At 37.7% G+C, this 18182-nt stretch overlaps 1 protein-coding gene across 1 annotated transcript in view; it reads right to left on the bottom strand.

Annotated features, from left to right (window-relative positions):
* The window catches only part of OTOG (otogelin), a 113837-nt gene extending 98478 nt beyond the window's left edge, over positions 1-15359 (bottom strand). Inside the window, exons 1-11 of the mRNA XM_044426092.1 lie at positions 15299-15359; positions 13727-13819; positions 13244-13398; positions 12373-12491; positions 9886-10091; positions 8651-8784; positions 6656-6762; positions 5726-5835; positions 3906-4031; positions 2935-3043; positions 1526-1572 (exon numbers count right to left, since the gene is read on the bottom strand). Of these exons, the coding sequence (XP_044282027.1) occupies positions 1526-1572; positions 2935-3043; positions 3906-4031; positions 5726-5835; positions 6656-6762; positions 8651-8784; positions 9886-10091; positions 12373-12491; positions 13244-13398; positions 13727-13819; positions 15299-15359 (1267 nt within the window). The remainder of the gene's footprint in view (positions 1-1525; positions 1573-2934; positions 3044-3905; positions 4032-5725; positions 5836-6655; positions 6763-8650; positions 8785-9885; positions 10092-12372; positions 12492-13243; positions 13399-13726; positions 13820-15298) is intronic.
* Positions 15360-18182: the final 2823 nt, after the last annotated feature.

Here is an 18182-nt window from a genome sequence, read left to right on the forward strand (position 1 = left end):
TATTAAAGCCATACATTTCTATATCTGATTGACAATAACATTTGCATTCTGTGATCAGGATCATTGGAACCTGATGCCTCATTTTAGGCTGAACTTTTAAGGAGCTATCCTCATGCTGAACCTATCCCCAAGCTAGTTCTGGGCTTATGGATAGTTCCTTTAATGTTCATTAAACCTGAAATGAATACACCATTGACATTGCTGTCACTGGTGGAAAAGAGTATTTCAACTTTTACGTATTTACACACTGCTTTTAAGGGACACAGCCTTTCAATATTTGAAACAATACAATCTCAGATGTATACATAGTGAAATGCACTGTAAAATACACTAACGGCCAATTCATGGAAAATATATGGCTGCAATCAAACACCATCATCTGGTCTGCCAGCATATGACTGGCCCAGCTTGTGTTAAACCAAATTGGAATGATTGGAATTAGAAGTTATTGAATACCAAGTCATTAATCTATGGATTTTTTCACTTTTCCTAAATAAACCCTTTGGAATAACCATTCCAGTTGATGCAGCTTTCACAAAGAGAACACACAGACCTTTCTAGCATGCAAGACTGTAATTCCAGTACTGTATTTTGCAAATCCACCAAGATGTTATATTAAATTGTCTAGCATGGGTGGCATCAGCAGGCAAAGGCTGCATAAACATGTCTGGTGAATTTGGAAATAGGACAGCGGGTAATGCTGAAATAAATTCTGAAAACTTTGGGAAAAACTAAGCACCACCAACTAAGAAAGCCATCATATTAGGGTCATGGTCAGCTTTCTTAAGAATAAGGCTGAAATCCTAAGCATAATTACTCAGAAATAAGACCTACTGAAATAAGCAAGTTCTGCTTCTAAGAAAGCACACCTAGGACTGAAGTGTCAGTATTGCTTTGGCACTGATGAGAAGATACTGTGTAAAACAGCAGCTTGCCACTTACCTGTTGAAATAATAATCTAAGAACTAGAAGAAAACTGCCCTATCTAACATAAAAATGTGAAATAATGGAATCTATCTTTTAAATATATAGGGCACTTTCCCACAAGGAATATATTAATGTGTATATCATAATAAAAATCAATAATAACATTAAATGAATTGCAAGAAAATATTTAAAAGCCAAGCTGTACAGACAACATATGAAATACAGTCAATGTAAGCAGAGGGAAGCGGGGAAGAGAACTGAAGTGCTGAAGGCCACATAACACTTTCATTTTGTTAAGAGAGTGGTAGTTTTTAATATAAAAGTACACTTTTTAATATAAAACTAAGAAGGCTACCATAGAATCTATTTTTATTTCCTTTTCCTATTTTCTAACTGATATTATTGCACATTTATAACTAGACAGATTGATATTATAAAAATACGGACAGTTAAAATGCAAGAGATAAACATACAATATTATGATTACTAGTAACTAGGAAGGCTTTTTAAATAGGACAGAGATAATATTAATATTCATACTACAACTCATGTACAAAGTTCATTAGACTCCGAATGAAATATCTGAAAACTGACATACCTGGACAGGTCAAATTTGTGCAAATCCATTTTCCTCCAAAGCATGTACTAAAACAGAAATAATTACAGCTGGTGTTTATAGCTGTTAATACAAAGCTTTTACTTGACAATAAGAAGTACCCATTACAAAGTGCCAAAGGAGCCCATTTAAGCAAAACTCTCAACTAAGGTTAGGCTATGAAAAGTATGAATATTTTGTAAAGGTTGTGTCACAAAGTGATCTACCTACCACAGAAAAGAAAACAAGACAAAATAAATCTCTTATAGGAGTATGCAAGCAAGCTGAGCAAGTGTAGAACTACTCATCATTTTGAAAACATCTCCCCCAGCACTACTTCTAAAGCTTCAGAACGTGGCCTCCTGAAAGCAGGTTGAACATCTTTCCTCACAGTTAAGTCCACAAATGTTTAAACAATCAAGCACAGACACTTTGATGGAAAGAAAAGCCTTCAGATTTGCAGTCGTTAACCTGATGCTTGTATATTCTTAAAAATCAGAAAACTACAACACATGCATATAGTTAAGGCACACATTTATACAGTCCTATATAATATTATTTTAGTATCCTGGCACCAGTAGCCAGAGGCACTCCACCCATAGGGGAGGAAGGTTGCGCAGAGTTCCCACCAAAACCATTAAAGCTCTTAAATCCTCCTGGCAACAGGCACTGTGCAGGCACAGCACCTATATATGTGTGATGCACAGAGACCACAACGAAAAACTGCTTTTTATTTGTTGTGATTGCCTTCATGCATTTTTTTCACAAATTAACTATCTGAAAATTTAACATGTTAGCCAACAATTGGCTTTAGGTATTCCTCAATACCTGGTCTTCTACTCATCCTGGCAAGATGAAGTAGTGGCAAGAACAGATACAGAAACATAAGCTGGTGCATTGCAAGAGGGACAGTTGTAAACTTGCACTTAATAGAGCTCTAAGTTAGAACTGGGACAGAGCCTAGTGGAATCTCTAGCATTTGAGGTCCTCTCATGACCAGCCCAGTCTTGCAACATGAGCCAAGCCAAGGGGAAGTTTGCAAACTCTTGCAGAATGAAGGTCGAGCAACCAGCAACCTTCTCCTGTATCAGGTGTGGCAGCCCGAACAGCTACTGCAGGTAGCATGGCAAAGGGATGCCGCTTGCACAGCATGTGGGCTGCAATTCCTGGCCTGAACCCCACAAACACGGGGCATACCTGCTAGAAACTTAGACTCAGGGGTGCTGCAAAGTAGAACAAAGTGAGGGAAGTCAAGCTCCAGAAATCCAACAGATTCCCCACCCTCAAAACGATTTTTCACAAAACCCTACTGGAAGTATTACAGAAGTAAGGTACATTCTGTAGATTATCTTAGGGAATACGTACTATATAAAAAAGATATTCCAAAGAAAAATATTTGGAATGTTACTAACCAATTGTTGCATTCTTCATGAACCACAGCGCCAGTTCTATGGATAGTTCCATGGTAATCACATGGGCATTCCGCAGGCTTTACACATAATCTGTTTTCATATATAAATCCTAGAATGGCACATTCAAAAACAGCAGCAAAATTAAAGCCAAGCATTTAAAAATATCTTGAACTGCCTGGTATATGTCAAAATGAGGATATATTTTTTTAAAAAGGAAAGAGTTGCATTTGCCATAAAAAGAAACTTAACTGAGTTATGCCATAAAATCATATTTATTCAGAACTAAGGCCCTTTGATTTCAATTGGACTTACTATTAAGAAAATTTACTTAGGAATGTAGCCTTATTTAGATATATCACAAGGTCAGTAATTAATGCCGTTAATCTTTTAATTCTCTACATAACCAATGAATTTTATAAATGAAGCTGATTTTCACATTTTCCTTTACAGATTGAGAACAGACAACCTTGATTCTTTTCTCATAACTTGCTTCCTTCATCCAAAAAATGCAGCAGTATAAAATGTCTCTATCATATATTAAAGTATATTAAACAGGATCATGGATATTAAATCAGCAGAGCTTAACTGTATTATTTTTTTTATTTTTAGGACTTTAGGACTATACATGCCTACTTGATCTAAAACCCAACTAGTTTTAGATCAATTAGTTACTTTGACTTCGGAAGTGGAACCTTAAATGTTGACTGGTTTACCAATGATGAAAACGGCAATGGGGAGAAGATGTGAGAGGAGTGTGAGAGTTATTCCATTTATCTCTCCCCTTCCCTCATTCCAGTTACTACTATATTGTTCTGTATTGAATCCATCCATCCCCACTTAAGTTCCAACTCCACTCATAGGTGATTTTGGAAGAGTAGCTTTAATTGCTGCTTCATATGGACTGCAAGACCATCAAAACATTCTGAAAGGCCACAGCCGCTACCAAAATTCCACACCAAAACTGGCATTACCATCCGGGCAATAACATCCATCAACACATGGAAGTTCACTGTCAACACAGTGAGTTTTTTGCTGGCATGAAACTGGACAACAGTCAATGCATTCATTGTAGACAAGATGCTCCTCACATTTAATGACTGAAAAAGGGAAGAGACAAGAGAATGTTAAATGTTTTAAGCTACTCTGATTTCCATTTAAGTAGCTGATGAAGTGGGTTCCATGCAAAACTTAGCCACAATCAACTGAGCTGTCACAAGACATCTTGGTGTTCAAGCTAATTTACAGCTGACTTGTTTCTCTCAGATCCAGAATAGATAAAAAGTACTACTTCTTCACACAGGATATAATTAAAACTATGGAATTTATTTTTGCCAGATGTAATGATGGGGACCAATCTGTATGGCTTAAAAAGAAATTAGGGAAATTTATGGAAAATAAGGCTATCAATGGCTACTGGTCCTGATGGCTACATGCTACCTTCAATATTAGTGGAAGCATGCCTATGTACATTTGTTGTTGGGGAGCATGGGTAGGAGAGTACTGTTTGCAATTTTCCCATGGGCAGCTGGTTGGCCACTGGGTGAAAAGAATGCTGGATTAGATGGACCCTTGGTCTGATCCAGCATGCCTCTTACATTCTTGATTTTTGAAACATGTGTGCTTTTTTTCTCTCTTTTATCCAAGTAACAACTCATGGAAGTACAACAAATTTCCACAATTTTGAAATGCACCTCAAAATTACAGTTGAGCAAATGGGTGATCATTTGCAGAACACATCCCTCAATATATGTTAAGCTAGTACAAATAAAATCTGCCTTACATTCCCTGAATGTGGATAGATCCTTACGCAACACAGTGGAACCTGTTTCTTCTTCCCCATATACCCACTTTGTGGATGGTCATGCAGATGCAGGCTGCCTGTACACACTGTCTCCTGGCCACGTCTCCCATATTTCCACCGCTCAAGTTATCTGAGATCGGGATCCTGAGCAATTTGTTGTGGAGTGAGAAAGATTTCTCGTATCACACAACGTGTGGTGTGTTGCTTTCATGAAGGGCCATGTAGGCATTTGAAATGATGGGTTAATATAAAAAGGGTTTTATTGACCCTTTATTGACCCACATTTAAGTGTTGCATTCTTCCATGCAGAAGGATTATCTCCTAGGCATATTGGGACATAATGAAATTAGCACAGAAAATTGATGTTCAAGTTCTTGATATTATTAATATTGTTACTACTATTTTTATACCAACTTTTTCCTCTTGTGAGGAACACAAGGCAGCTTACCTAGTTCTCATCTACTCCAAGTTTAGTCTCACAAAAACAACTCTTTGAACTAAGTTAGGCCTTGACTGGCCCAGTCTCCCATCGAATTTCATGGCCAAGTGGGGACTAGAACCCAGATCTCCCTAATCTCCAGTCCAGCACTCCAACTAGCACACTCCAGTGACTATTAGATGTATGCATTTATATTTATATATAAATCTAAGATTTATATATCACAAACTAAAGCAGAAGACATGGTCTATTAGATATTGCACTTTGGAAGACATTCTTAATTGGACATACTGATTTTATTTGCTATTAGCAGTAACTTGCTGCAAATTTCAAATATGATTCACTGTGTCATTTCATGGCACTGCTTTATCTGACCACTGTGTCTCCTCATTTAGTGTTATTAGGAAGCATAGTTGCTACAAAGTTTAAATTTGCACACAATACAGTCAATGAAGGCACACTATTAAAAACAAGAGGACAAGGACTTGCATAAAAGAGAGACAAAAATATTTTTGACAGCAGATAATATTCTGAAATTCTGTGCTGCATACCACATTGGTTGAATTGTGCCCGCCACTCATGGAGAGGTTTTCCTGCTTGAGCACAAGTCCTTGCATATTCAGTTAGTGCTCGACACCAAGTTGCATTGTCTGCTCCTGACCTTAAAACATTTAAATGGACATAAACTTATTTTTCCATGTTTCTATACAAATATACAAGCAAAGTGCCATATTAATTTCAGTTAGATGTTGGCCATTTTGGCAAATCCAAACATTACTTCATTTTTTAAAAGATATAATACAATTACTGTAATCATTGTGGATTTAGAACCAAGGGGGGGGGGCAGATATGATTTTTCTCTTTTCTAAAGCAATACATTAACTGAATTGCTTTTCCAAGCTGGTTTGATTCATGAAACTATAGACTAATTGCAGTTTACGCATCAGTTAACACTGTGGTCAATCTAAAATGAATGCAAAACCTCCAAATGTCTTCCCGATGACTGCTCCAGAAGAGGAGAAAGAGGCACATATAGAGAAATGCAGCAGAATGTACTGATATTACATTTTCAAAATGTATGCAATGTTTAAATCAAAACATATTGGGATTTTACTGTACTTTCACACAGTAAAATTCTACACATTCTATGAAAACTAGAGGAAACACCACAAAAGTCAGTTAGGAACAGTGAAAAGAAAGGATGGCCAGGAAAACATTTCCTTCATCTTTAAAAAAAAAAGCTTACTGGTCGGTACTCAAACAGCCCCATTCCAAATTAGTACTTTTTCTTGTGCCTCCTGTTAAAATTTGCTCCTGAAGATTGTGAGACTGCCCAGCTAAAAACCTAACAATGTGAAGGGCTGCAACTCGGAAAGAAATAAAAGGATATAAGCATAGCATGTGTACACAGAAGTTATTTAAGTTGCTCGTTCGATCCCAGTTTCTGTCTGCTAATCCTAGATTCAAGACTGGAAACTTACATGCACAGGTCATTTGTACAACTGGCCATGAAAGGAAAGGGGCTCACAAATTCATGACATTCTCTGAAGGGGGGCCAGAGCAGCATGCTGCATAATGTGTGTGTTCTCTGGAAACAAATGAAGGGAATTAACATAGATTAAATGCCTTCAGAAGAACATGAAAATAATAGTATAGAAACTCAATTGTATGATATGGTTCAATATTGGGGCTTTGACTCAACAGTCTTTGAGTAATAACCGCAGAAACACTGTTTTGGAACCAAATGTCTGCGGTTCCAAACACTGTCTTGGAACCGCAGAAACACTGTCTTGGTCTCTAAAAGGTTCGCCATCACTGCCATAGGCTATATGTCATTCTGTGCCAGATTTCTGGAGTAGGGGACATAACAGCCCAGTTTGTATGATCACAGAAGGGAATTAAGCCATTCTGCCTTATTTCTTACCTCCTACATGTGCAGGTTGCATGATGGGGGTGTATCTTAAACTCCCATGTATTCTGAGTTACCCACAGCAACAAGCCAGCTTGGCTGGGTTTGCATAACACAACAAGCCACACTGCCTAGTAGGCAAATCCCCACAGCATGCAATCAGTACTATAGCTTATCTGTGATCATGTAAACCTGGTCAATATATGCAAAGGAAGAAAATATTTGAAGGGGGACCATGCTGTATTCATATTTTAACAAGAGCATAAATTACCAATGTTTTATGCTTTAAAATACAGCATAAAGTCAAAAATAAAATGTGTGATTTCTATTAAACATATTTATGCTACACCTACATAATGCATTCACATTATAGTTGCTTAACAGCATTTTGACATTCTATATGAACTAGAAAACACACATTTTCCTTTTGGGGACCATGGCAAACCAATTCTCCTCTTTCCGCTTTGCACTAGTTCATCCCTATACATGAAATCTAAAAGGAAATTTGGATGGACACAGCTTTTCAGATGCAACATGGAAACAGAGTAGCCAAAATTATAACAGGATTTCTCTTTGTTGTTGTAGAGACAGTTGCCTATGAAGACAAAAGCTCTTTCATAGATTTTAATACAACTGAAGAAGAATTATCTGATTGAACTTTGGCACTGAATATCACAGGAATCTGTTGGCAGCCAGTTCTGAATGTTAAATCAGCAAACACTAAAGAACATTAAAAGATGAAATAAGAGAAGATATTAAAAAATAACTGAAGCATGATTAGAGATATATTTCATCAGCTAAACTTAATTCCTCTTCTAAAAACCACAGGTCGCATAATTTGAGGTAATAATCACCCATCAGGTAATAATTTGAAATTGGGAGAAATCTGACAGTATCTGAAGCCATCCTTTTATATAGCCCAGAGTCAGTGTGATTGTTTCGGCAAGAATCTCAGCCTGTGTTCCTCAAATGCAGTTTCTCAGACTCTGGGCTGGATCCAATGGTGGCCTTCCATCAGTAGAATAGAAGCTGCAGTGAAATGCTTTTCTCCTTTTCCTGCACCCCATTCTGTTGCCAAAATCTGCCCTGGGGGGTTAGGGAACACTCCAGGACAGGATTAGGGATACTCCTAAGCCTACAGTAAGAAGTCACGCTGCCCATGCAACAGTCTACTTGCATGGCACTGAACTGAGAACTCACACTACTAACAACAAAAATGTACCACAGTGTACCAAATGCATCAACAGGTCAGTACCATAAATATGGGAGGCAGGTTCCCCAGTAACTAGGCTAGGGGAAGCTAACCTTGTGCCTTCCAGACGATTGGGACTATATGCCCATAAATTCCAGCCAGCATAAAGAATGCATTGTCAGAGAAAGTGAGAGCTGCAGTTTCAAACTAAAGATTGGCTACCCTTGAACTAGACTGATACTGCTTTTTTCTGCTGGTTACTTAGATGTGAAAATGAACCTGAGCACATACAGAAGAAACCAATTTAACTCCATTCTTTGTAAAGGCACAAAGTTCAGTCTTAGGTTAATCCCATACATTAATCAGTATGCCTACCTGTAAAAATCCTTGAGTTTGCATCAGACAAGGTGGTATGTTGATAAATGTGGTATCCCAAGAGAAAATATTCTCTTGGGGAGAGTTTTCTCTCCAACTTTCTACAAACTCTTCAATGTCTTCTGTAAGTTTTCCTATGGAAAAGTGCACAAATACAGAAATGCAGGAAATACAATTTTTCTCATCACTATCAATTTTCAATGAACCTCTACCCTACTGCTAGCTTTTGGATTCTCTGTTTCACTTTGCAGCACAGTGTGTTTACTTTAAAGTTATGGGTTTTATTATTTTTGCAATATTCTATTCATGTCGTATTTTGCTAATTACCGTATTTTTTGCTCTATAAGATGCACTTTTCCCCCCTCAAAAGGGGAAATGTCTGTGCATCTTATAGAGCGAATGTGTGCAGTAAGTCTGTCAGATGTGCAGCCCATGGGGAAGTGATGGGGAATGTGCCCGTGATTATGTGCCCATTTGATTCAGAATATTTTTTTTCTTGTTTTCCTCCTCTAAAAACTAGGTGCGTCTTATGGTCAGGCGCGTCTTATAGAGCAAAAAATACGATACTTAAATTATTTACAATTTCGGTTTTCATTTGTTTTCTATCAGCATCAGCTCTGTATGGTTCAGCTCAGCTCTTTCAGCTGACGTTGTATTATTGCTACACTGTTCTTGGGCAGGATTCTATCCCAGCTTGGAATACAGCATAATTACACAGTACTTGGGCACTCTGTCTAGCCAGCTTTTGTTTGCAAGATTAAAATTCCTGTTTCTGTATTCAATTTTCTTATCGCCATAAAAAAATTAAACAACTCAATTCCCAGAAAGTATCTTTCTGTTTTGCTATACATTGCAAGGCCAGTATGTGGATGACAAATGGTCATTCCACACACCAAGTTCATAGGAAAAAAAAATCCAACATATCCTGAGAAAGTAGGCAGCATACAGCCTGCACAATCACATCCAGAATCAAACTCTGAAGATACAAAATAATAACATCAGAGTAACTGGAATAATATGTCCATCTAGTTGGAATGTGCAGTCTCTAGTAATAATGTTATCTGCTACTCCTACAGAATTTAAATAAAAGAGGAAGACTGGAAGCCACCTTTTCAATACCTGAAGACTACTCAAGAGCAATATCTGTATTTGTTAGCCTTCAGCTACATCATCTACCTGTACTTGCAGAAGACTACAAATTTATTTTCAGTTGCTATGTCATAATAAACACTCACCATAACTGGTGGCCAGTTCATCTTGCAGAATGGCATTGTTGTTACCACACAAGCCATGAGTTTTGCCCCAGTAGTCAGGTGCCATCTTAATATAAACAGCAGATGCACCATCCCAAGCCAGAGAGAATGCATACTGGTGTCTAACAATGACATAGCCAGCAACCTTTTGGATGTACAAGTTCCCTGTGGTGTATGGTAATGGTATTCTGGGAAGCAAAAGAACAAAAACTGTCTTCAACTAAGGAATGGCTCACTGACATCTTTTTTTCAAATTTTACAATAGTAATTATTATATTCAGCTATCTAAGACCATCCACCAGCATGTCCATTTTGGCAGTACCCAGTATATCCATGGAGACCTTTGTGGGCACAGTTACCACTGACAGTATTTCTCGTGGGACAAGAGACTCCAAAATGGGGTGTTCCAAGAGCGAACAAGAGCGAAAACAGAGGGGAGGCAGCTTTGGATCTGCCCACTTGTTCCCTTGAGAAACCCTAGGACTTAGCTTCTCATGTATGATTCCCGGCACCTGAACATTTTAATATGGTAAGAACACCTACTGGAACACTAAAACAAGCCAAATCTCTGATATGGAAAACAATCTTTCAATTACTCCACAACCAAGAATGCTTCCCTCACCCACAACTAAAGGATAAATAGGAATGCTAGTAAGTACTATTTTACCTCCTCCCCCAGTATGTCTGTAGGGATTATTAGAACATAAGAATATAAGAAAATCCATGCTGGATCAGCATGGATACTGCAAATACTCCATTCACAAAGTGGCAAACCAGCTTGATGGTCCCTCAATCATGTACCTCCACCTGCCCAAACTGCTCAGCAACTGGTGTATGCAGGCATGCTGCCTCCAGTAAAGGGGGAAGCACATAGACAACAAAGCTAGTAGGCACTGATAGCATCCTCCTCCATGACTTTGTCCAATTCCGACCGTACAGATTCACTCCCCCTTCCAGTGTATTCACAACTATACACTGTGTGAAGAAGTACTTCTTTTTATCTGTCTAAACCTCCCACCAATCAGCTTCATGGGATGACCCTGGGTTTGAGTGTTATGGAAAACAGAAAGAAATGTCTCCCTCTCTGCTTCCTCTACACTCTGCATAAGTTTAAACATTTCTATTATGTCTCCCCATATGCACCCCTTTTTTTAAACAGTCCCACAGGGGAGTTGCTCCAGCCCCTTGATCTTTTGTGTTGCCCTCCTCTGTATTATTTCCAACTCAATAATGTCCTTGCTTATTCAGGTAAGGCAATCAGGTGTAGTCATACCAAATATTTGTATGAGGGGAGTAAGATCTTGGCAATTCTACTTTCTACCCTCTTCCTAATTATGCCTAACATGAAGCTTGCCTTTTTCACAGCAGCTGCACACTCGGTGAACATTTTCATTGAGCTGTTCACTACCAACCCAAGATCTCTTTCTTGCTCAGTCACTGCTAGTTCAGATCGCATCAACTTAAAGTTGTTTTCAGTTTGTTGCCCCAATATACATAACTGTATGCTTGCTCCAGCTTGGACAGATCCATGTCTTTTGTACTTTCACCAGTTAGTGATCCATAAGATAACCCCTCTTTTATTCTATGCCTGCTAAATTTGCTCAAGAGTCTTTAGTAAGAGACTTTGCCAAAAGTCTTTTGGAAGTCTAAGTAAGCAAGAGGCACCAGATCACCTCTGTCCACTTGCTTATTGACACTCAGAAAAATCTAATAGGTAAGTGAGGCAGGACTTCCTCTTGTAGAAGCCACACACATTCTTTTTCAATAGAGCTTTATAGCAATTTACCCAGAAAAGATCTTAAGCTAATTTGCCTGTAATTCTCTGGATCCCTTTTAAAAATTGGTGTTAAATTGGCCATTTTCCAATCCTCTGGTACAAAGGCTGATTTTAGGGACGTATTAAGTATTTTGGTAAGAATGTCATCAATTTCGTATTTGAGTAAATTCCATCAGGGCAAGGTGATTCACTGACTTTTAGTTTGACAATAAAGCTGAGAATTTCATCTTTTGTCACTACTATCTGCCATAGTTTCTCCAAATCCCTTATAGAATGTGTAAGTTCAGGAACAGTTATCTGTTCTGCATCCTCTGCTGTGAAGATTGATGGAAAAATATCGTTTAGCTTTTCTGCAATTTTCTTGTTCTCCTTGAGTGCACCTTTAATTCCATTATTATCCAATGGCTCAACTGCTTCTTTAGTTGATTTCTTCCTTGTAATACAAGTAAAGCATTCTTTATTGTTGGCCTTGATGTTGTTAACAAAATGTTCCTCAAGCTCCTTCTGTGTTTCTTTTATTGTCTGCTTGCATTTCCTTTGTGCATTTGTCCTTTGTCTGGTCCATTCTGTTTATTTATCATCAGCAGCAAAATAGCCAGCAGGTATTCAGAAACTAATATGTATATTCACATCTATATATACTAATATAACAAGGCAACTCCACATACAATGAATATATACATTTAATTTACCCAATTCCTTTGTAAGTGACCTCACTGCTTAATCTGATTTCTCCATCTCCAGAAAAGTATAGACTAACAGATCTTTTACAGGAATATGGAGAAGACTTGCATTCTGGATCATTATGGACCTGTCAAAAAACAAAAAGTATTTTGATTATATTTTCAGCATTTCACATAGTGCTGTGGAGACAGGACTAAAAATTACTTTGAAACTGTAGTTTTCATGAATGGGTAGCTTGGTCAGTTTCTATATCTGAATTGTTATGCTGAATTGTTTTCTACCTTGTAACCAAATTAGGTAGCACATATAAAGTCAGGACATATTATGTATAGGTGAAGTTTGGAATATTTTGATTGTCAGGATATTTATCCATATGCTTTACAACCACAGAGCAGCATGGTGGGTTAGAGTGTTGGACTGGGAAATCCAGGAACAAAATTCTACTGGTTCATAGAGTTCACTGGCTGACTTTGGGCCAGGTGCTGATTCTCAGTCTACCCTACCACGCAAAGTGGAATATCAATGTCATGACTGTCATCTTCTACATCTTCATGAGCCAAGGTTGAGAAGACCATGAACACAAGGCAAGCTTTTAGCCATTCTCCTACTGTAACCACCTTCTCGCCACAAAACAGCTACTGCCAAAGTTCAGGAAACCCTTCATGGCCACATTTCATGATGCATAAGACATTACTACAGGTAAGAAAAAATGTCACTCTTCACTCTCATTCACACAGAAGACTTTACTTGTATTCATGAGTATCTCTAAATTCCAGCCAAGCATGATGTTACACTATCTCACAACGTTTTTTTTTTAAAGTATGAAATACAGTAATTGTGAATTAGACTTATTTCAAACAAAATTTAAAATTATCTTACATGGATAGAGAAGCTCTGTTCATCTAATTCATTCTGCCTGACAAGAACATATGTTGATTTCCCAGAGAAAAAGTAATAGAGACCATCAAAAGTTTCATAATGATATTGTCCCCATGTTCGGCAAATATTGTCTCGTTCTGCACCTGTATTGTATACTGCAGCAAAAAAAGGGGGGTGGGGGAGAGACAGTTCAATTCAGAAGCAGTATCTCTTGGTTATACCTATGTTAATTCTGCAGCAAGTGATGTCAGTAAGCATTCATTTTAAAGGAGGAAGGAATATTTTCCTAAGTTTATGCAACGTAACACCTCTGGTTATTCAGAAACTGCTTACGTCTACTACTTCTGAATACGCTTCAAGAGTCTCAAACTACAATTGATTACGGTTCTGAAAATAAATCTTTGAGTAGGTCTATAAGCCTAGCTTTGAGTCTTGGTTCACACAACTAACAGTGTATACCGTACAAGTATATTTTATACTCACCTAACTGACATCTTGATCCAGTTGCATTATATCGACTACAATCACACAACTGCCAATGCACACATTCTCCCCCATTAAAGCATGTCAATGAATCTGAAGTCAAAAAGAGTACATAATAACTTACTTACAACTCACCTGTATATCAAATTGGATGAACATGTAAAAGTAGATAACAACGTGGTTTGCACAGTATGATGTCCATTGTGGATAACTAGCCATGGTGTGTCATTGTCAATATAATAATAAAATAAATAAATTGTGTTGTCTTAAATCCAGTCTGGTTCCCAAAGGATGGCTTCTTTGGGAACAAGTCACCCTGACTATTCATAGCTCATTCTAAGGGTTCAGCCCACTATCCAAACCTGGCAGAGCAATTTCACTGGGTTGCAAGAACCAGCTAGTGAGCTGTTGGCAAGACAGACAAAAACCCCTGCTGCTCTTTGCAATTGTGTTGTTGCTAACACCAGCAAGTGCTACACACCAATGTCCAAGTGGCACTTTGGAACACTACCCCTTTTTCAGTTCAAGAAAACTGCAGCAATGTGTTTGCTGCTGCTGCTGCTATTCAGGACTTCATAAGTGCATAATTATGCTCTTATGGCTGTCAAATATGTGTAGTCTAGCCTGGTCAACTGCTGTTTACATTTCAGCTGTCGAAGAGAGAACAGAGGAGCATGTAAGGATCCTGACAAGGCAAAACTCCATCTAGACAAGTGGTGCGCAGTGTCTGGAGTCCAAATTCCAACTTGTCAATGGAAAGCACCACGGGATATTGAGCAAGACCACCAATTTGCAGGTATACACAAATTCAGACAACACACCTTTCAATCTGATGGACTGCTAGGGAACATGTCAGAAAAATAATTATAATACATGTATTCATCTGATACATATCCAGGAGCTACCAAGGAGAGATTTACTGCTCTGAGTAAAATGAAAGTCATTGGTCAGGTAATTGCACATTTCAATAGTGATTTATCTGTGATAAAACCCTGCACTGTTGGCAAGACATGTTTAAGTACAAGCAACCAGGCATGGTTTTTTTAAAATGTAAAATGAATTTGCAATTATCCACTTCTTTGATTAGAAGTCACGCATCTGTTTCATTACCAACTAGTAGGTAAGTATGGATTTTGTCAAATCTATTCCATTTCTGTTTCACAGATTGTTGGGCATCTTTTTTTCCAGTGGTACTTTCTTATCAAAGCCTTCTAAGAAAGCTAAAGGCATAATATTAAATATTAAGTAGCTGTAAAAGTATTCCCTTGTGAAGCTAAAGTAATAAAATCCAAATAATTGGTTTTCATGATGATCTAACTTGATACATGTATGCAATATAGAAGACTGGCTAATTAACCTGTTTTCAGAAAGTCTTTTCCCAACATGAAATGCCTTAACTCAGATGTTAGCTACATCTCAGGTGAAAATTAAGACCTTTAGCAAGTGTTTCTATTAGAGTTACTCTTCTTTGAGAATCTAAGGGAGATCCATGAAAAGTGAAATTGTGAAATATGAACAATAACAATCTGTAATGCTACACTTGAATCTAGCTGAAATAGAAGACCAACTCACTTCTGCAGGCAGGAGTGCCAACAGGTAAAGCCAGTACTTTCTTTAGAAAATACTTCTGCATCTTCTCCAGTTCCTGAACTATTGATCAACTAAAGTCCCAAAGCTCTGCACCATATAACACAGAAAGAACAACCTTAAACAAACACATTTGAAGAGTCAGGACGTCCAGTTGTCCACCCTTGGTATAAAGGAACTTCAAAAGATGGGTCCTCAAATATGCCTTGCTTTAACAAGAGCATCCTGCTAGGAGTTCCATGAAGAACTGGCTACAAAAATCACCCCTAGATAACTAACATTTAACCTGCTGCATGGAAGTATTAGAAATTGACCATTTTAATACAGGAAGTAACTTCCCAAGTGCGACTGATTTAGCGTTGCTAAAATTAATTCTATACCATTTCTTCTAACATAATTTAGCTAGCCAATCAATCTGCTTTTTAAGACTATCCCTGATGAGAGATAATAGTTCTATTCTGACATAACAAACTCATCTGGAAGCAAGACATGGGCTATTAACCAATGAGTCACTGGTTACACACACTAATGTGTACATGGGGGACACACCATGTACATGGGGGACACACTAATGTGTACATGGGAGACACATGCCCGAGCAGCACCTAAATTGCTTCCTGTTAAGAGGAACAAACCTTGAATGCTGCCTTAGTGGTTGTTTTTGTGACTTCCAAACAAGAGCACTTAGAGTTGTAACAAGCTAATCCAAGAATAAGCCACAGCAAACAGTGAGTTGTTTAATTGTCCAAATTAGGTCACAAAGATGAGTAGGATCTGAGTTCTTACTAAGAGTTCTTGAGAAAGTTCTGTTTCCATTAATTGCAATTTTGCTAAATAATATCAGCCAGTGATTGAATATAGGTTAATAACTTGCTAATAAGCTGAAACAAGAACATTCATTAGCTGCATTTTTCAATTTCTGGCATCTATCATTAACTAGCTGGCAAGGGATATGCCAGCAGACTTAGAGACTTAGAGAACGGTAATGCATAGCCAACTGACTTTCAAAGGATCTTTCCCATCTAATCTCCAGTTATAAACATTCATTTTATTGATTTTTTAAGTACTGCTTTTGGCCAACACCTGCTTCTACAGGTGCCCAGTTGATGAAGCCAGCTCTGGAGAATTTTAATAGAAATACTATGGTTGGACCTAGTGAGCCACAGCACTGCATGAGCAGAAGTCTGTCCACACAGCAGCACTTTTGTGACCATCTACTCTCTCTCCCTCACCCCCTCTAAGTTTCTCCCAGGGCTTCCAGCCCTCCAGGACAGATCCTGAAAATGCAAAAGGGCCTACAGAGGAAGAGAGAATGGTCCCCTCCCAGATCCATCAATGTTAAGAATTTTTTATTCTGTTTTGGAGGGAAAAAGTATTTCAGATGCAAGTAAGCAAGTCTGGTTTTTGTAAGCCTTAACTTGCACTTCACATCTATTGCCATTTTAATTTTGTAGGACTGGGACTGCCGTTGTTATTTTAAAACCCTAGAATCTAACATTTCATAATTCTACCCATGTACACATACAGGGCTAGATTAGCCTGGATTCATGCAACTATTTTTTCTCATAATTGCAGGATATTTTGAACTTACATTACAGTGGCATTTCATGTGAAACCTAAGAGTATGAACAGGTTCAGCTACCACAGAATTACAACTTCAATTTCTGACCTGTTGTTGCTTGCCTCTATTACTTAAGGCTATTCAAACATTTCAAGTTGGAATCTGGATTGGTATTTGTAATATTCATGCACTAGCGTATCTTCCCACTGGAAGTGACAATTGAAGTATGATACCCAACATTTAAAAACCCGTGAATGAACAGATTCCTAGGTTCTAGAAAGTCCTTTCCTCAATTACAGGTAGGTTGAAGTTCCTGGGTCCTGGGCACTGTAACATCTGCAAATATTACTTTTGTTTTGCATAATAAGAGTACAACTTTTCAAATGGAGCTAAAGTGTATTTGTTTGTTTGTTTATTCTTCAAAGCAGTTTTATCCCATCCTATACAAAAGTCTCAGTTTGAGAGTAATGTAAAAGTAAATAAATATAAATAATAGGGAGCTTACTGGACAATTCACAAACTCTGCTGTGAAATCTTCTTTCCCTGGGAGATGATTCTGTGGTAGATGAAGAGTCATAAACTAATGTTCCAGAGAGCTGGACAGAAAGAAATATTAAACCATTAATTAAAAAAATGAATTATTCCAGTGTTATGCACCTATTCATGCTTATAATAACTGAACAGACATTCAGAAGATGTGCTAGTATATCATGCTGTATCATTCTGTACATGCTTGCCATCATTCTTTCCATCATATTTCAAAAAATGTTCAACCCATAAAATAATTCTTAATTTAATTTGTAATGTTCCCAGACACCAAGATCAGATTATTAGCAAGCCAAATCTGACCTAAACAGAAATCACAACTTAGGTCCAATAAACTTTTAAAAATGAGTAATCAAACCAAATTAGTTTACTGGCATTTCCTGTCCATGTCCTGCACAGTCTAGTTTGCGTAATAAACTTAAAATAATATGAGCTGATCTTAGGACTTTCTGTTTTCTTCTTTGATGTTTTAAATTTCTTTAAAGCTAACAGTTTCTCCAAAAGGATAGGAAACGCTCCTATGATTTAGGACATAGTGCACTCCCGGTAGTGACATGTTGTTTGAACCATACTCTTTTTGGAACAGAAAGATACACAAGTTTGATTTAAACAGTTTTTTATAGGGAATTACCTCATGAAACTACATGTTTAGTTGTAAGCCAAATGGCAGGATGGTATACAGATATAATTTCACTTGCAGTGAAATGGACATGAGTTCAGACAAATGTTTTGCCACTTAACATATTTCATATATTATTGGGC

Source organism: Varanus komodoensis, unplaced genomic scaffold (assembly GCF_004798865.1).
Source record: "Varanus komodoensis strain SLA01 unplaced genomic scaffold, ASM479886v1 scaffold16, whole genome shotgun sequence".
Lineage (NCBI taxonomy): Eukaryota > Metazoa > Chordata > Lepidosauria > Squamata > Varanidae > Varanus > Varanus komodoensis.